The following is a 20736-nucleotide window of genomic DNA, read 5'->3' as shown; positions in this document are numbered from 1 at the left end:
GAAGTCATTAAGCTGATTCGTCAGCATAATGACCCTGCGGAAGGATTGCCGCTCCCACCAGCAGAGCCCACGTCTCTGCTCGAGTCGTTTTGGGGCCCGAGAGGGAACCCAAACCGACGGTGGGTCTGCCGCGATCGGAGCTTGCCGATTCTGTCTCGAACCAGTGTCTCTCGTCTCCGGACAAGAAGGCTCTCTCAGTTTCTGGCCGGTCGATCAAGCTACTTCCACCTCCTCTACTGCGACAGCGGCGTTTCTACGTGTCTTCGGACACCGTTTAAATACTCCTTCGGTCTCCTGAGAGGTTTCGGACCTCGACGAGGACTGGAATGAGTCGGAGGACGGTATCGGCTCTCTCCTGTCAGGTGTCGATCAGCCCCACCCAGACGACGTTCACAGTGGCGGCAGACTTACCTACAGTGAGAGTTCGTAACCCTCCGCGGGAAAACGTTTTCTCCTGACGATACGTTTTCCCAGACTCTGAGAGGCCATCGCCGCAAGGCGATGGCTGCTCCTACTCTTCTCCAACTGCTAGTTCCACTGGAAGGCGAGCGAGTATCCAATTCCTCCCCCATTCCCTCTCTCCTTACGGCTACGAGGGAAAGGGGAAGGATCCTACAGAGATTTCTTTGTAGGATCCCACGTTCGGGACTGCGGCTACCGGGGGGACCTTCGGGTCCTACCCTGACGTAAGCCCCGGTCGTTGAGGAGGAATCCTGCCCCATTCTCGATTTCTACGGGAATCGAGAGGACCACCAGCCGATATCGTTTGACGAACGGGTTCAGGTGGGGGTTTCGCAGACTGCTTAGAATTCTACGGAATTTCTAGCGCATTCAGAGTGTTCGAGTTTTTTACGATCTTCAAACACTTACGCGAGACCACGGTCCAAAGTGAGCGAGACGAGAATCCCCGATATGTTACACGATAATCGGGAACCTCGCCTATGCTCGAATTCCTGGAATTTCTAGCATTGGGAAGAAGACTGCTGCTGAAAGAAACTATCTCACAGTAGGCGACCAACCTGGAATAGAGGAGATCGGACGGGAATATCCAGTTTGGCTTGAACTATCGTCTTCGGTATTCTGTTCACCATTGAAGCTTTCCTTCGAGGAAGACTTCTCCTTCACTCTCTTTGATAGAGAACGAAGGTGGTCGATCTCCAATCCTTATTTTGTTTTCTTGAAGGAAAGAATTTAGGATGGAGATCGTTGTTGTCAGAATCCTACAAATATACTACGTATATTAACCTCGCGACATGATTCTACTAAGCAGTGAATTGTCCGAGGGGTAGGCGCATATCCTAGTTAATCTACGGATTGCGACTTTATAAGAGAAGTATTCTAATTGAACTGCAACTCGGGGTTGCCTGCAACCTCCCAGGAGTTTTCAGTTTCAATTTTATATACTTATGGTTTTGTCACGACAACACCATTTCAACTTTTATATTTACCGAAATTCGTTTCGCCTAAATATAATTGCCCGAGCATATCTTTTATGCTCGGTAGTTCTAGCCGAACGCATTCCTTCGTGGAATAATGGATTACCTGGCAACTCAGGATGACGAGGTCAGCGAGAGCTCAGGACTCAACCACTGCGTATTGAACTGCCTGATAGCAGCTCAGTATCAGCTGGGCCTCCGATATGCACGGTCATGTATGTCTCTCTCTGCCCTGCTTTGATTGACTACCGAACCGTATCTCTGCCCAACAATCATGGACTTAGGTCTCTGATTAACGGGGATTCTCGCAATAATGAAGGACCATCTACTGCTGTGACGCTAGATTCCATCGCCTTCGACATTGCGAGAATTCTCAACAGAGATATCTCTTGGACTCTTTCATCTTTCTGTTTACCGCACGGTAACAGAAGTCTGTACAAGTCTCCCGCTGCATCGCACTGCGATAATGCGAATGATTTTGCAGACATCTGAGTTTGTCTTCAAAATATCTCGTATTCGTAGGTGTACAATTGTTCATTGTTCAACCCGAATTACAAGATTTGTAAGAAGACATCGCCTACTCTCCGACCTGACAGCTCTACTTCCAAATGTTCAGCCCATGAGAAGCAGTTCTTCAGGCGGCTTTCACCTGTGTTTTCATTACCGAAGAACGCCCCGCTTGCATTGCAACTACGATTCTCACCGGGACAGCAATGAAATAGCGGTTAGCGTTTTCAGTCATTTGTAAGCACAGGTTATGAATCTTGAGATCCTTCTCTCGATTCACATGTGAAGGACGTAGGTTGCATTCAATATCTACCTTCGTCTTCAAACGGTACATAGTGTTTGTTTCCTTCCTTTAGCTGAGATTCAACAACCATGAGATGTTTTACCTTCAGGGACCTCGGTCTCTAGAAGGCAATGACTTCGCCTGTTGGGTACATGCCTTAAGAGAATCATCACCTCGCTGTCCGGCATTGGTGACAAACAAATACATTAATTGTTTTGTCTCTCGGCATAACCCTTTAAAGGCGAAGGTCACGTGACTTACTCGGATGCTTTGACAACTTGCCTCCTACCGAACGCAGTCAGTCGGCAGCTGTCAGAGCGGCCGAGTCAGTTACGAAACTACGCTGTTGACTTAGTTCGGTTGTTACAGAGCAATCATTACTTCGTTTTAATAGCTTGTCACAGTACCCATACCATTGACACCCACCATGGAGTGTCGGTGTCCTATCCACTACCGAGAACTTCGCTGCATGGGGATAGGAGGATGCGAGAGACTCGTGGCAAACGGAAGACCAGTATGGGTACGGGACATCACCGAAGTAGAGAAGAGGGATAGGTCATGCGACTATTTCCTTCTTTTCCTCTGAGGAACTGCATGACTTCTCCTGCGAAGTCAAGCACCCAGGGGATGGGGATCCGTGACGCTCGATTTCGTACCGAACTTCGTAGCGAAGACTCAGAACCCTTCGGTCCCTGACGATTGGTTCGAGTCGTTCACAATCCCTCCCTAAGGACTTCACCGCCTTCGATGCGAAGGAGATGCTGCCTTGTCCGCAAGAACTTCTCCTTGGCGCAGGTACTGAAGGCAGGGGTCTGGTCCAACCAGACCACATGCCCTTCCTTCTACCTTCGGGATATTGCCCACAGGTCCTTGGATCTTTTTCCTTGGGACCCGTGGTGGCTGCTCAACACGTTGTGTAGCGAACCCAGACCCTCGCAGGCTGAACAGCATCGAGTCCTGGTGTTGACCGTAAGAATGGATGGGAGTGAATGAGTGTGACTGGCTCCTCTTCCCATCTTTTTTCTTCCCCTCTACCTGTGGTTAGAGGGACACGGTCGTCACCTGCTGGATAAGGACAAGATGCAGGTGAGCTACTTAACAGAGCCCCATCCTATCCCACTTTCACTAGGGATAGGAGCGTATATCCACCACTTCCTCCAACAAGGGGAGGAAGTGGATGCCAGCTTGAGACAACCCAATACTTTATGTTGCCTCTTGCAAACAGGAACAAGTTCTTGCTTGCTGGTACGAAGAGATACGCTTGCCTCTCTCTTAGTACTCGGCCCAGAGGTCTGACCATTGATCCTGCGGTGCACACCCCACGATCAATCGGAGGCAAGGCTTGGATACCCTCCCTCGCTCTTACGACCAGGGAGGCATTCCAGGGATGGACGAACACCAGTCTGTTCATCAAAAGACTCAGATTCCTCCCACCAAGAAGTGAGTCTTCCTATTGTTAAAGGACCGATGGTTTGTATTACGTATCGGAACAAATGACAATTTGTCGAAAATTGCATTTTCCTAACTATACAAACCTGAGGTCCTTTACATATAGTCCCTCCTCATGACACCCCTCACTCTGCGTTATTTGCATGGGCCAAAAGCAAAAGTGATTTGTTACCTCCCAGTCGCGCGGCGCGCGACGTCGGACAAGCAGTTAACTACCGTTCTCCCCTTGTTCGAAGCTTACGACCGTTCAGCTGACCGCTAGCTACTTCCTATTGTTAAAGGACCTCAGTTGTATAGTTAGGAAAAAATGCAATTTTCGACAAATTGTCATTTTGTTGACGCCCGAGCTCGCTCGCCGTCAAGACAGCGGCGCGGAGCAGAAGACTGGCGAGAGTCGTGCACGAGACTCTCGCCAGGCCAGTGGATGCTCTCGCAGCGATCAACTGGCTGCTCGGGGGCTGACGTGACGGTCGCTGACCGACCACGGGTTGAGGCGAGGAAGGAGTCCCCGCGGCAGCCGGTACAGCCACGGCTGGTACCAGCGGCTGGCGATGCGCCGAGAGGACGCTGGCCGGTCTCGACGCGACAGAGAGCCTAGCAGGTCACCCGTCCGCCGCTCCCGATGGGGACCGGGGGGCGGCGGAGACTGGTGACCAGCGGCAGCTCGCCTGACGCTAGAGATCGGTCTCGACGTCTCAGCCGAGCCAATCGCCCCAGGCGAGCGGCAAGGCTAGGCCTGCTGCTCGACCGTCACCGCGGGTTGGTGACGATCAGCAGCAGCCCTCCACGCACGCTGGTCATGCCAGCGAGCGATGGGGGGAGCGTCAGGTCTGCCTCTCCCGTACCTTCAACCTCCTCGGGCTATACCGGGAGGAGCGAGGTACCGAGGAGCGATCACGAGAGGTGCGCCGCTCGTGACCCAGCTATGACGCCGTACGGCTCAGGCACGGTTTTAGGACCGACCAGACGTACGCGCAAGTAGTTGGAGGCGACCGTCAGGGGTCTGTCGCTGTTCCTCCTTCTGAAGGAGGAGTATCGCGGGATATGCTCTTGCTGGAGGGACTGGACGGTCCTACTACAAGACGCTGTAACTCCCGAGATACAGAGGAAACTTTGCGGAGGTCATTAAGCTGATGCGTCTGCATAATGACCTCGCAGAAGGATCGCCGCTACCACCGGCAGAGAGCCCACGTCGGCTCGAATCATTTTGGGGTCCAAGAGGGAGCCCAAAATGATGGTGGGGTTACCGCGATCTGAGCTTGCAGACCTCGGTCCTGGATCAGGTGGAGAATCTCGTCTCAGGACGGAGGACTCGCTAAAGTCCGGACGGTCTTCTAAGCTGCTTCCTCTCCTCTACAGCGGCAGAGGCGATTCTACGTGCCTTCGGAAGACCCGATACTGCCGAAAACAGGTTAACCCGGAGTTAGCGAGGCTGACTCCAGGTGTGTCCCTGCAGCAGCTCCTGTCGGAGAAACCTATGGTTCTCGAGCAGGAGGCACTTGCCCTGGAATCTACCGCTATGGCAGCATTCCAGGCAGTTTCCTGGTTGGATTTGTGGTCCCTCACAATATCCAAAGTAGCGGGCCGGCTCTGGGAGCTCTGCTCTCGAAGACGACGCTTCTTTTAGGAGACTGTGCCAGTCTGGAGGAAGAGCAATCTCTTACCTCGCCCATCAGACTGCTAACCTGTGGGCCAACTTGGTTCTTCGACGTAGGGACGCAGCCTTACCTTACCCGAGTGACCAAGGGGGCGGGCGGGCGTGAGGCGGCACTCGGGCTTCGAAATGGACCTCTTAGGAGTTCCCCAGCTCTCTTCCCTGGAGAGATGGTGGACGCTGCGGTGGAAAGGCGGCGCACTGACGAGAGTGACCGCTTAGTTCACCAGGCAGTCTCGAAGGTTACTGGGGCAATCTCGAGCGACTGCGGCCAAACCAAAGAGCTTGGCTAGCGCTTCCACGGCGGCGAAGACGGTTGCACCGTCCAAAACCCCGTGTGAAGACTCCTGTAGTTTCAACTTCTGCTAGAGGAGGCCGCAACCAGCCCTCCTCCCAGCCCTCCTTTCCCCGAGGGGGCGGTGCTGGAAAGAAGTCGAAACGAGGTGGGAAAACGCTAGGGACGGCGTTCCCCCTCACCTGCTGCCGGAAGTGGGGGGGTGCCTAGCGAGCCATTGGGCGACTGGCAGCGCTACGGCGCCGAGAACTGGATAGTAGACGTCCTTCGGGAGGGATTCTATACTACCCTTCTAGTCTCGGCCCCCCCTCATCTCCAATCCGGTCCACCTACAGACCTATGTCCGGGGATCAGCAAAGGACAACGCTCTTCGACAGGAGATCAAGACCATGCTGGCGAAACGGCTGTAGAAATCGTGGACCAGTCACCGGGCTTTTACAGCCGCCTCTTCCTAGTGGAGAAGGCATCGGGGGGCTGGCGTCCGGTCATAGACCTTCTCCCCTGAACCGCTTCGTTCGCACGACGCGGTTCACGATGGAGTCGGCACGATCAGTGCTCGACTCGATCAGGGGGAACGATTTCATGCTTTCAGTGGACTTGAAGGACGCGTATTTTCAAATACCCATTCCATCAGTCCTCCAGAAAGTCACCTCCGCTTCATCTTCGACGGGACGGTGTACCAATTCAGGGCACTTTGTTTCGGTCTCTCAACCGCCCCACAGGTGTTCACGCGAGTGTTCACTCTGGTGTCAGCTTGGGCCCATTCGCACGGGATACGTCTTCTGAGGTATCTCGACGATTGGCTAGTCCTGGCGAGCTCCCGCTCGCAGTTGCTACAGGACAGAGATCGACTCCTCAAGTTTTGTCGCGATCTGGGGATCGTGATAAACTACGAGAAGTCCGATCTCGAACCCAAGCAGAAGATGAAGTACCTGGGTATGCTGATAGACACGGTAGCAGGGCAGGTCTTTCCCGCAGACTTGCGTATCAGCAAATTCAGGGAGGCAGCCGGCCGGTTCCTGTCTCGGCAGGAACAGGCAGCACAGCAATGGCAAGTCGTGATCGGCCATCTGTCGTCACTCGAGAAGTTAGTCCCTCACGGGCGTCTTCACCTGCGGTCTCTCCAGTGGAGACTAAGGGAGAGTTGGTCTCAGGCCAAGGATCCTCCTTACTTTCCCGTGGCTATCGACGGACAAGGTGAGGCAGGACCTAGCCTGGTGGCTCGACGACGAACCTCTAAGAGGAGTGCCCATACGCACTCCCCCCCTGGAGATGCTTCTGTTCTCAGACGCATCGACCGAGGGATGGGGCGCACACCTGGAGGAGTTGCTGACTGCAGGTGTGTGGGACCATCACGAAAAGCACCTTCACATCAATGTCCTGGAACTCAAGGCGGCGTTCAACGCTCTCCAAGAGTTTCAGGACCGCTTGGTGGGACACTCAGTGGTGTTGATGTGCGACAACACCACAGTAGTGGCATATGTCAACAAGCAGGGGGGGCTAGTGTCTCTTCCGCTCCATCAGTTGACGGTGCAGGTGCACGAGTGGGCCACGGCTCACTCGATAGAGCTGTCAGCACGCTACATTCCAGGCAAGAGGAATGTAGTAGCAGACAAGCTCAGCCGTCGGGATCAGGTGATAGGGACCGAATGGTCTCTACAACCAAGATGTAGCGGAAAGGCTCTTCAACCTGTGGGGGCGACCGGTCGTAGACCTGTTCGCCACCCGGCACAACAGAAAACTTCAGGTTTTTCTTTTCAGCTGTGCGGACCCATGGGCAGCTGCAGAGGACGCTCTCCAACACCCCTGGGACAACCTCTTCGCTTACGCCTTTCCTCCCTTCTGTCTGATTCGGAAAGTGATCAGTCGAGCACTGGTCACTCCCAATCTCAGAATGATCCTGGTGGCTCCCAAACGGCCTCAGGCCGTTTGGTATCCGGACCTGCTGGCTCTTGCGGACGCACCGAGAGAGCTACCCACTTGGCACAACCTTCTAGCCCAGCCACACGTAGAAACGGTACCACCAAGCAGTCCAGTCCTTCAACTTCACGGCTGGCTGTTATCCACCATCTCTTGCGAACGAGAGGCTTTTCTCGTAGCGCAGCAACAGAGATGGCTGGACACGTCCGACAGTCCTCTGCAGCTGTGTTACCAGGGGAAGTGGGCCGTCTTCTGTGGTTGGTGTCGTAGACAGGGTCTGTCTCCTCTCAGAGCCACTCTTCAGCAGGTAGCGGATTCCTCGTGTTTCTTCGCCGAGAGAAGCTCCTCTCAGTACCCACAGTTAAAGGATATAGAGCAGCACTGGCGCTCGTCCTAAAACTGAGGGGACTGGACATCTCGAATTCGTTCGAGATATCCTTGCTAATGAGGAGCTTCGAAAGGTCTTGCCCACCCAGGGAACTCAGGCCCCCTGCGTTGGGCGGGATGTGGACTCGTACTTAGGAGTTTGACTCGAAGACCCTTCGAGCCACTCCGAGAGTCGTCAGACAGGGATCTGACCCTCAAGACCCTCTTCTTGCTGGCCCTGGCATCGGCGAAGAGAGTAGGGGAACTACATGGCCTTTCCTCTTATGATGTTAAACATACCAGAGGCTGGGGATCTGTGACGCTCGATTTCGTCCCGAACTTCGTAGCTAAGACTCAGAATCCGTCGATCCCTGACGACAGGTTCGAGTCTTTCACGATCCCCTCCCTTCTGGACTTCACCGACAACGATGCGGATGAGATGCTGCTTTGTCCTGTGAGGGCGCTACGGCGCTATCTGAAGAGAACTCGACATCTCAGGCCTGAGTTGTCGACGCCTCTTCGTTAGCACTGGGGTTACCAAGAAAGAAGTTTCCAAGAACACGCTTTCTTTCTGGCTGCGTTAGGTGATCAGGAGAGCGTACGAGGCTGATGGTAGCGACGACATCCGTACGCTCCGACCGAGAGCCCACGAAGTCAGAGGTATCGGACCCTCCTTAGCGTTCCGTAAGAACTTCTCCGTGGCGCAGGTCCTGAAGGCAGGTGTCTGGGCCAACCAGACCACCTTCACGTCCTTCTACCTTCGGGATATTGCCCACAAGTCCTTGGATACTTTTTCCTTGGACCTGTGGTGGCTGCTCAACACATTGTGTAAGCTTACCCAGCACCCGAGCAGGCAGAACAGCATCGATTCCGGTATGACTGGGAGAATGAATGTGCGAATGAGAGAGTGACTGGCTTCTCTTCAACCATCTTTCTCTACCTCTACCTGTGGGCAGAGGGATACGGTCGTTACCTCGCTGGAAGGGAGTCAGATGCAGGTAAGCTATTCAACAGAGCTCCATCCTATCTCTTTAAGTAGAGATAGGAGTGTATATCCACCACTTTCTCCAACAAGGGGGAGAAAGTGGATGCCTACATGAGACAAACCCATTACTTTACATTTTGCCCCCCTTCATGTAAAGGAAAAAAGTTTCTTTAACAATTGCCTAGTACCAAAGAAGAATTAAACGCCTTGGCCCCTTCTTTTTCTCTTAAGTACTCGGCCAGAGGTCTGACCATTGATCCTGCGGTGCACACCCCGATCAATCGGACAGAGGCTTGGATCCCTCCCTCGCTCTTACGACCAGGGAGGCATTCCAGGGATGGACGAACACCAGTCTGTTCATCAAAAGACTCAGATTCCTCCCACCAAGAAGTGAGTCTTCCTATTGTTAAAGGACCGAGGGTTTGTATTACGTATCGGAACAAATGACAATTTGTCGAAAATTGCATTTTTCCTAACTATACAAACCTGAGGTCCTTTACATATAGTCCCTCCTCATGCCACCCCTCACTCTGCGCATTTTGCATGGGCCAAAAGCAAAAGTGATTTGTTTACCTCCCAGTCGCGCGGCGCGCGACGATCGGACAAGCAGTTAACTACCGTTCTCCCCTTGTTCGAAGCTTACGACCGTTCCAGCTGCCGCTAGCTACTTCCTATTGTTAAAGGACCTCAGGTTTGTATAGTTAGGAAAAATGCAATTTTCGACAAATTGTCATTTTTCTAGTTTGGTGTCTGTCAGAGTTTAATTGAATTTTTATTTTACAGTATCTTTTTCAGTATATCATACAAAGAATCAGGATTTTTATGTAGCCAGACATTGAAGTAACTGTTATATACAAGACTGAAAATAAATGTAATGTTTGAAGGCCAATTGGGAAAAGAATAATGGGTGTACCAGAAGTCTTCAAATCTTGCAAGGCAGTCACACCAGTACCATGAGCTCTAAGACCTGCAATTGTTGTTTTGTACTCCTTTGTCTAAGCACCTGACAGCCTCTGCTGATGATTGATGTAGTGTTCATCCCTGTATTTACAGGGGATGCATACCAGACCCCTCCGTAAATAGCTGGAATCTGCGAGTAGTTGAAACCCCTATAAAAATGCTTAAAACTGCATTTTTTTTTTATTAAACTAGAAAAACCCACTAAAAATGTTTATACCTGTTTTTTTAATAGTTTTATCCCAGGAAGTGCATTTTATGATGAAATTGAGAAAAAACAGGAATTTACATATATCTCATAGAAAAACACTGCAAATAGGCGAATTGTCCATGAATAATGGGTATATGTACTGTATATGTTCCAAAGAGAAATCTGTGAATCCAGTGTGTGCAAATATTAAGTACAGGAGGTAACTGGCAATTAGAGGAATACAGTATACTACTGGATTAAGATTGAAGCTCATTTCACTGCACAGATCACACACACAGGCAGAGCATGTAGGAATAGTTGTGGAAGTTCCTGCAGAGTGGCTGCCTGAGGAGGTTCTTCCATGAACAACTACCAAAGCCATGGTGGGGAAATTAACATCAACCTTGTTTGGCTTGCTCAAGGTTTGGCTCAAGACTTGAAATGATGGGAAAGAATGAAGCATTCAAAATCACAATTTTGATTTTCATAAACTAGTAACAGCTCTTGCACCGTCATCAGTGCACTGAAGGATATTTGCAGCATCCTTTTGGTCCCTAGTTGCACTTTCTTTTTATTAATTTGCCTTACTTCCATTCCTACTTCATTTCTTCAGTCTTGCTGTCCAACTTCTCTAACTACGTATTATTTAGTGCAACTGTGGGGTTTTATCTAACATCCACCTTTAGATCCTTGCACCTCATCTCCTTTATTTTCTGGATGTCTATATCTTCCTGTCCAACACTCCAGTACCATTTTTTGTGCTGATTGAAGCACTAAATGGCAAAAGTGCTTGGCTTGATAGACTAAATTTCATTAACTAATAGCCAACTGCCAATGACCATGCCTAGTGGCATTAGCAAAGCAGAATTTTGTATTTGCAAGACATGAAAATATTCCTAGACTAATTTGAATGTTGGGTTATCTTAAAAACTGCAGTAAATTGGCTGTTAATTTCAAGACAAAAAAAAAATGTTTTAAAATGCTAACCTATCCTTGATTGTTTGCATTTAATAGAGGTACATTCTTACAGATGTGCAGGAGTGTGTTGTTATGAAGGTCGAGGAGGCCTTTGCTCGGTACGATTGTCCTTGCCTTTGCTGAAACTTCGTCCTCGAAAAGATTTAGTTGAAACTTTGTTGGTGAGTTTGATCCAAATCTATTTGTCAAATTATTAATTGTACAAGCTTACAAAAGTAATTGTATTTTTTGAAAAAGTAATTTTTTTATTTGAACCTATTAATCATAATCCACATTCATAGGCTTTGAAGGCCCCAGACAATGCAGTGTTTTGCCTATCGTACAGGAGTTGTGGTAGCCATTTACATGAAGCTGTACATAGTTTGCTAAGAGTCAGTTGCCTCACTCTTCATGTAGTCTGGATTGGAAGCATCATAGTCTGGATTGGAAGCATCAAGAATCAATGGGGTTGGGTGGAGAGTACTGTTAGGTGTCATGAATTCAGCCACTGTTAGAGATCTGCTGGACATTATTCAAAACTACAATTGAGGGACTCTTCACTGGCAAAAGAGAAGTTAATGGGAACCACTGGTCTGATTTTCTCCACTGAAAAATAAACTGTCTTCTCCTTGGTGGTCCCTTGGTTTAACAGTTGATCTAGTTACTGGTTCTTTTTAGTAGACTTCCTGTTGAAAAAGAAACCTCAAGGGAAGAGTTCTAGTAGGCTTCTTGTTGAAGAAGAAATCTCAAGGGAAGAGGGAGAAAAAGAACGAAAGCTGGAAGAGATCTTTTTGTACATATGAATCCAAGAGTCCATAGTCAAGTCACTGCCTGATAGATCTAATTATAAGGAAGTAAAAGTTTGGAAATATGTGTCAAAAAGATAGCCTCATTTGGTACTGATTACTAGTTGGGTTGTTGTTGGGTGGGCCATACATTATCTATTAACATTTCATTCTACTGGCTATTGAAGTAAGTGAAACAGTTTTGCATTTATGGAATATAAAATATGTTTTGAATTCCATTTTGACTTACAACTACCTCTGCGCTTTCATCTAATGTTCCATGTAACATGACCAAGTGCCATGCATTCATTTACATTGTCTCTTTAGTGATTGAGAATGTATATACCCTCTCGATTTACATATTGTTTCTGTCTAGCCAATCTATACCATAAAACAAGGAAGAACGATTTTGATTGAATGCATCTTTGTCCCTACTATATTACTTTGACCTAGTTCTCAACAGCCCCCCTTTGATTATAATTAAATAGCAAACTGTTTTAAACGTGTGGTAAAGCAAAGGTGAGCTTGCCAAAGGTCTTAAGCTGTTACGTGGTCCTAAGTCCTGGTACTTACATGCTACTCATAGCCTATTTTCCTGCTTTGCCCTTTGTATCTGAATACTAATCATAATTATTTGCATTGTTGTGATGCTCAGTTCTGCTCTTCAGATCTCACCCTTATAATTTTTTGTTATAATTTGCTTTGTCCTCCAGTATCCCTTGGTATTTATTAAAATTTCATTATTCATAGATTGTAAATATAAAATATTTAAGCAAAAACCAACTCGTGAAAAGAAAATGTTAAATGTTTAGAAGTAACAGTAATGCAAAACAAATTTTCCTCTGTCGTAAATGCACACTTTTATTAAAAATAAAGGGAATAAATGAGAAATAACACAGTATGTAATTGAATTAATCAAGAAAACTTATTAAAAAAAATGGGGTAGTAACTCGTGAATACTGTCCTGATGACTTGAGTATTAGAAAATTTTGCATATTGTAAATTTTATAGAGGAGTGATCACATTGTTTGTTTTTTTATCATAACCCATCTGTATCAGATTTTTTGTTTTGCTAATCGGAAGTTTTTTGTTTCAGCACGAAATGATCCATGCATATTTGTTTGTCACTGCCAACAACAGAGATCGTGATGGTCATGGCCCTGAGTTTCACAAGCACATGTATAGAATAAATGGAGTAGCTGGAACTAAAATATCGGTTAGTAATGGAATTAAATCTTCTGTGCACCAATGTTAATTTTAGATTGTAAGGTTAATGTGCTCATGAATGTAACAATTATATTGCTACTTTAAAAAGATGTATCAATGTTAGTGTAAGGTTAGAAACCAAGAGATTGTCATTCTAGTATGTAAAGACCCTTGTCTCATCTCCTTTACTGTCTTGTACAAAGCCAAGTTTTTGCCAAATTCCTGTCATTCTAATTTTACTTTCATATCATTTATTACCAGTGGTGTAATTTGGTATTTCAGAAGGGAGAATACAAAAGACAAATATGGAAAGAGTGAAACTAATTAAGAAAAGATGAAGATTGTATAAAAAAAAGAAAAAAAAAGAAAAGAGGAGGACCAGACCAGGAAAGTTATAAAAAAGGTTAGGGAATAGTTCTAATAGTTGTGTACCAGAAATATTTATTCTTGAAAATTCAATCCTGCAAATGTGGATTCATTAGAAATGCTTGGCTTCTTATATGCTATCAAATGTGGTATAAAGTAACATGTTCTTGTGATATGTTTGGTATTATGTATTATTATTGTTCATAAATGAGAAATGAAAATGGAGCAAAGTCTAGTTAAAGAACTTGGACAGCCAAGTGTAAAGACACCAAAGATTTTGAAATAAAATTAAAATTCAGAAAGCAATGAAGCTTTGGCTCAAGGGAATTGGCAGAACCTTTTTAGCACTGCTTACAGTGTGCTGCACATGGACAGACATCTAAAATTACTTTTAGGTAATTTACAAGAATGCCAAAAACTTTCGGAGTTCCTTAGTTTTTTCTAATCTCTTGAGAATAGCTACAGTACATTGGTAATGTAAATGTAAAGCATGATAAAATAGTTTTTAAAAATTGGCTATTTAAATACAGTGCATTATTGTTCCAGGTTTATCACTCATTCCATGATGAAGTGGATGTGTATCGCCAGCACATTTGGCAGTGCAATGGACCATGTCGACAAAGAAGACCGTATTTTGGGCTGGTGAAGCGAGCTATGAACCGACCTCCAGGACCTAGAGATCCATGGTGGCAACAGCATCAACAGTCGTGTGGGGGAACATATACCAAGATTCAAGAGCCCGAGGGATATGGAATTAAGAAAAGAAAGAATGGAGTAATAGCTGGTAAGTATATCCTACTGTTGTGTAGTTTACATATTGACAGACGTGAATATTCCTTTGGCAGCTTCTGCAAGGTTTAACAGCATGTTGAAATGCAAATAAAGCCAGAGTTCAACACTGTTACATTACCCTGTAATGGTTAAGGTTCAGAGGTCGATTTTAGATTTCTAGTTTTTTATTCGAAATCAGCATTTTTGCCACCTCGGTGAAGTAGGGAAATAGCGAATAGCGCTCACGACAAGAACTTTACAGGCCTTTGCAGTTGTTACTACAGTCATAATTATTCTTTGTGGCATTTTTTGTCTATATTGATTCAATCATTTATTCTGATCATTAACATTTTTGTTGGTAAAACAATTCAGCTCTCATTGCCTAATATTTTTTTTTACTGCAAAACTGTCAAGGATGTGGTCAGAAAGTAATATGAAATCTGTTGCAGAAGCCATAGAGATATATTGTCCAGAAAAGTTTCTGGTACATTCCGTAAGTTTGGTGAATGTATGCGTCTGTCAAGCATTACTATTTGTTTGCTGTATTGAGGGATAACAGCCCAAGTGCAACAGCATCGTAAAATAATTATTTCCCAGATAACACATTATTCTTATATTAGGTAGTACAACCAGAACAATCAAGTTAAAACATATTATTTTCATAGGGCTGACCCTAAGACCAAATTCTTTGGGCAAGCCTTAGGAACACTAGGAAGTTCAATAGCAAGTACCTGTGTAGATTACTATGCTGTGTATGAAGGTTAGTATTCTGGCTGTGATTTGCATGGGCAAAATAGACAAAAGGGTGGACATTTCTATGATGACTTTTTTCAGACATAGCACTTTAGGTACCAAAAAGATAAACTGGCTAGTTTAATTTTATTATATCCAACATAAGCAGTTAATAATGATATAACATGTCCTAGCTATGACCTATGGTTGGAAGTGTATTGTTAAGTATTTTAGTTTTGCTATTTCTATGAAACTGTAATTGGTCACTCATCGGTTTAGCTGCAATTCTAACTTGACTATTGCGTAGTTTTAAATTTTGTAATCTTTTGTAATTTCTCATCTATTTTCAGCTATGTTTCTCAGATATATATAGTATTTAAATATGGTATAATTTGTAAAAGTAATGTACTTTTCATGTAAATGCAGCATGTTTGTTTTTTGCATCTTGCAGATAAGGAAACAGAGAAAAATAGCGACATCCGAAAGTATTTTGGAAGCTTTCAAGGTAAGGGAAAGTCGCTAACAGATGGCTTTGTCTCTTCCACAATAAAGAAAAGGTCGACAGATGAATGTAGTCCTCCAATGAAGGAAAATATTCCAGGTTATAGTGGAAAGCCATCAAATCTAGGCAATTTGGCAGTTAATAAGACTGGAGGAAATACTGGGACCGATAAAATGAGCAATGTACGTGGTTTTGGAAGAACTGGTGCAGGAGCTGTAAAACATGTAAATGTAAGTAATGCCAGCCACTCGAGGGTTCATGGATTTGGTAAAAATTCTCCCATGAAGAAGAAACCTCGTGTTGGTTCTGGAGCGTCTAGTAACAGCACAGGAAGTAGCAGCAATGTAAATAGGGGTTCATCTCACCCAGGATCAGGTTTGGCAGTAAGGACTGGTGGGGGTTCTAAAACTGTTACAGTGAAGGGAAAAACAGTCAGTAAAACACCGAGTGAGACAGAAAATGCAAACCCGCCTTCACAGACATCAGTTTTTCAAGGGCAAGGCTATGCCTTGGGAGGAGGAAGTGGAGTGTCTCGCCTACTTTCGCTATCCAGTTCATCCTCAGCTTCTGGTAGCAGAAAAGACAATGCAACTATTTCAAAAAAATCAAATGACAATTCTAGATCACAAGTTCAAAACCTAATGGGAAAATGTCCAGTGTGCAGTAAAGATATTCTAGAAGCTGTACTTGATAAACACATAAGTGATTGTATTGGAGATTTTGATGACGATGATGACAACGTTGATGATTGGAGTACAAGTTGTCCTAATGGAAATGTTGCTAATGATGATAGCCCGAAGGAATTAGACAGGATATCAGTTTCGAGTGATGACAGTGGTGATTTCTTTAGTAGTAGTAAGAATGACCAAGGAGCCTCATCCACAACAGTGCAAACTCAGAGCACTGGAAGAGAAGAAACTTTCCCTTGCCCTGTGTGTGGCAATCTTTTTACACAAGCACAAATCAATGAACATTTAGATTCACATTTTTAACCAATGGGTTTTAGTATCTGAAATTTTGGTTTTAGTGCATATGCTATGATAACAAATGTTAACACTTTCTTTTTTCGTGTAATGAACATGCAAGATGTGGGTATGTTATCTCCTGAATTTTTTTATATATTGTAAAAATAAAGATTACTATTTAAACAAAGTATATTAAACTGTGGGTATTCGTGTAAAGTACAAAACAATTGCCTTAAATTTCCCATCACTACATTTACGCATAAACAGCTAAGAATTTACCAGAAAGATCTCGTCCTATTGGGCAATTTGCATTTCCTTAGGTGAGGTATATATCCCAATAGTACTCTATCACCCTCTTTAGTCAGTGCAGCAGTCTGGTTTCACGTGCAATTTCATTCATGTTTTTTTTCTATTTTTTTTGTCAGCCCATAGCTCCGTTATGGCATAATCACCCACTCAAAGAATTAACCATCAAAGTTTCTTGGATTACTGATTCATCATGCCCTTCTATATGATCACCTCATGAGTATTGTTCAGTGGATGTTGTCATTATATGACAACCTGGGAATTCACAACAGCAGAATAAATTCTTCATTCTTAGCATATGCATATGTCGTACTTGAGAATTAATATCTGTAAACTCTTGTTAACAACCCCTCCAAGGTTGGTACGCCTGGTAGGCCTAACGCTGACCACGTTCCTTCCATTCTCTGTGCATCAGGGCTGATACCTGGGACAAAGATGGTGACACTCCCCCTCTCCCTGCCAGGAATGACGGAGCATAATTATATATAAAATTACCCAAAACCCCCCTTGAGTTTCCAATAACGAATCGCTAGAAGAAACTGAAGGGGTACGAGAAACAGCAAAAGCAGGTGACGAAACATATCTAGCAGTCTGATGTATTGCCGATGCAAAAGAAGCCGACGATGCTTGGTCATCCTTCCTTTTGTCCTGGCCCATCCCATAAAACTTCATCCATTGTTCCACTGACCAACCACGACAAACTGAACAAGGATTAGTAACAGTACATATGTTTTCTCTGCACCTACTACATGTTGGATGTGGATCTGTAGACACCGATGTTAAAACTCTTGAACAAGGAAACCCACTCACTTTGTCTCTTGCGAGAATCCGAAGAAATTTCCGTTGTTGAAGCAAAATTCTCCATCTCACAATGTACACACACCTAGCAGATCACACCCAGAGAGAAAAAAGGAAAATATGAATAAAATCGGGCAAACTAAACCGGCTTTAGAACAGATAGAAAGTAATCACGTCCTATCTGAAAGGCAGTAGGAAAGTAACTGATCGGTCACGGGACGCCAAGGGCATTCTGGGAACTACAATATCCCGTGACCTGGCATAGATGCCAATAGTCCCTGGATCTCACAAGTTTGTTATTAATTCTACCAGTTTCCAGCTTGGCGCTAGTATTATCCTTATATTAAGACCGAAGGTTTGTTTCGTATATGAACAACTCTTGTTTACCTTGCCCAAAGGATGGTACACAAGTTCAGATACACATCAATTAAATTTGTTGATTAAGAAATTGTAGGCCACTAGGCAAAATTGTTCTCTCTTAAAAACTAGTGGTTCAGGTTTGGTACCAAGTGCACTCATTCCTTGTCTACTGTAATAGATGCTGGTTCCCAGAGTTTACCCAAAGGAACCTAGCAGATATTTGGCCCCTCAAATTACGATAAAACATAAATCATACTCCAGTGGTCAAAGAGCCACAATCTATTTTCTTGAGCGACATGTTTTACCATCAGCTTATGTACCTTTCCCTTCAGCTGAATAGGGACTGTGGATACTCCTGCAGTGTTAAATTCTTCCCATAACTGCCTCTAGTCTTTCTGTTTGTCTCTGGGCCTCCCTCTTCTCCCTAAAGACTTCACTGTCTTCCTTGCCTGACCTCTGCCAGTGCTTGATGACTCTTTCCTACTTTTCTTGTTAACCTCTGAATGTCTTCATTCAGCTACACGGCATCACCATGTCTTTCCTTCAGTCGCATTTACTTCATTTCACAGGTGATATTTTTTGTTCTCCTGACTGGCCCTTAATCTTTATTAAACCTTCTGACTCCCTCTCAATCTTTATTATTTCTCCTCATTGTCAACTGTAAGAATCTAGGGTGTTATGCATGCCCGATGCAGTAAAATAATAAATTACAGAGTTTCAGCTGCAATTTTAAGTGATCTAAACTGCTATCAGGGCTTCATAATATTATTCATATCCTCAAGTCTTAGCCCTGGCAGACTTCCAGTCTTGTTTCTCCCTTACGGTCTTCCTCTCCCAACCCATATTCTCAAATCCATTGTCTATTCCATCAGGCCCATTCATATTTTCTGTATAAAACATTATTTTTTTTTATGAAATCATTTCCTTTGCATGGGATAATGGCTAAAAAATAAATTTTTCTATAAAATTTAATGATTAAATGTTCAACTTTCAACATTTTCCATAAGTTTACTCAACGTAAACAAGTGTATAAGACAAAGCTGTACTTTTCTGTCACACCTTTTACTGGTAAAAGGGCAATAAACTTAAACAAAAATTGTGCAGATAATTAGCTATGCAAAATGCAACACCATTAACTTGGCTCCAGGTTGTAATTTTGTTAAGAGCAAAAAAAGATTCCTGGTAGTACTAATCTATTACCTTAAATGAGTACCTTAACAAATGAAGTTTGTCAAATTTGAAGTACTACTACTGCACAAAACATTCAAGGTAACTGAATTTGAAGTACTATTACTGCACAAAATAACATTCAAAGTTACTGTAACTTGAAATTTCTAAAGTAGTAAAGTTTAAAAATAAAACTAAATATACCTTGGTACACACAAATCATAAAAATGACTATGAGGTACCATGGTTACACTGACATTCTAAGGTAAGCCCACATGGCTGCAGATAAGTATTTTATTCTACTGCATTTTATATAACAGAGTTAAGTGTGAAAAGTGGCAACTATCCTATTCAAAGCACAGGAGTAATTACATGTATGTATAAACAATATCTAATTTTTTTTAGAGAGAAAAGATAATAATCGAGAATTTTAAATACACAATTTCAAAAACCTGTAAGACCATCATATGACAGTTATAAAAACCTTTAATTCTAAAGCAAACATTAAATTTTAGTGGAGAACTTATGTAACATTAAAGAATCTAATAAGCAACATTTAAATTTCTTTACCTCAACACTCATGTAGTACATAATTTCATATTACAAGGCTTTCCAAAGGCCTGAACACACAATCCAAGCCACTTACAATCTTTCTCCACAGATCGCTTTAGTATTCAACTGCTATAAAAATTAAATTCAGAGCAATAAAAATAACATGCCCTCTTAAATCATAGACACAAATATTTATTTAAAGCTTTGAATGAAAAAAAAAAAAGGCAGACCTTCCCAAAAATATTTGAAATTGTATGTCCAAAACTGTAAGAATTTTGCATTGAAAATTATATTCTTAATAATTTCCACTAACATCTATCACTACATTCGTTGCTGCCATGTAAATTTCATTTTAACCAGCACATTTTGTAAATTTATTATGCTCAACCAGGCCTGAAAATGTTGAAATGTTAAAAACCTTGTGTGCTCTAATTTATTGTGTGTGCCTTGCTAGGCCATTGTAGATTTCTGCAGTTCACCTTCAGCCCCAAGCTAAAGAATTTTTTATAGGGTCTTACACAAGTCACATAAGGGATTTAATTTTAGAGAAATTTTACCGGTAGGTGGGAGGAGGCAACAGGAAGGGATGATAAGTAAAAGGATGAGAGTAATGCAGCTTGGGAGGGGGGGGGGGGGGGGAGGACATAGTACATAGAAACTAGCACAACTGGTGGAGTGCTAAGGAAAGCTGTTCATGGCTTGTACATGGCTCATACTGGGATATTTCTGTATATTAGGCCAGTCTTCAATTCCAACTATTCAAGGAAGTTACAACAAGCATTCCCCCAACTGGATTTTCAACCTCCTCAAAAATGCAGTCTTAATTTCATATCATCATTACTTCTTTGGGACAAATTTTTCAAAATCACAAATACAAATGTTTAAATATATCTTAAATTAACAGAGAAAAAAATCCATAACCAAAGAAGTAAATGACTGGTTAAAATGTTCACAAATATTTTTGTGTGGTAATCTCCCATAAAAAACTGTAAATATACGAGTACAGAAAACAATTTAGTAGTATGATTTAGACCCAGGGAGATTTCAGTATAATCATCATCAGCATTCAAAAGGTCATAGTGGAGCTGGAGATGAAATAATAAGACATTAACAGATTTTCCTGCATAACAGGCAGTATCAAGAAAACTTACCTCAACTGATCAGGATGAGGTAGCCAGGAGTCAATGCTTATTCAGCCATGGTTTGAATTATTCTTTAGTCCATTGC

At 44.0% G+C, this 20736-nt stretch overlaps 1 protein-coding gene across 4 annotated transcripts in view; it reads left to right on the top strand.

Moving 5' to 3' along the window:
- LOC135200011 (DNA-dependent metalloprotease SPRTN-like) overlaps positions 1-20151 on the top strand; it is a 68372-nt gene extending 48221 nt beyond the window's left edge. For all 4 annotated transcript variants that reach the window (XM_064228215.1, XM_064228218.1, XM_064228217.1 and 1 more), the window contains exons 4-7: positions 11073-11181; positions 12881-13000; positions 13903-14140; positions 15311-20151. In XM_064228215.1, the coding sequence (XP_064084285.1) occupies positions 11073-11181; positions 12881-13000; positions 13903-14140; positions 15311-16353 (1510 nt within the window). In that variant the 3' untranslated portion in view covers positions 16354-20151. The remainder of the gene's footprint in view (positions 1-11072; positions 11182-12880; positions 13001-13902; positions 14141-15310) is intronic.
- Positions 20152-20736: the final 585 nt, after the last annotated feature.

Source organism: Macrobrachium nipponense, chromosome 26 (assembly GCF_015104395.2).
Source record: "Macrobrachium nipponense isolate FS-2020 chromosome 26, ASM1510439v2, whole genome shotgun sequence".
NCBI classification, from domain to species: Eukaryota; Metazoa; Arthropoda; class Malacostraca; order Decapoda; family Palaemonidae; genus Macrobrachium; species Macrobrachium nipponense.
Note: the sequence above shows the minus strand (reverse complement) of the source record. Positions and strands in the feature narration are given on the sequence as shown.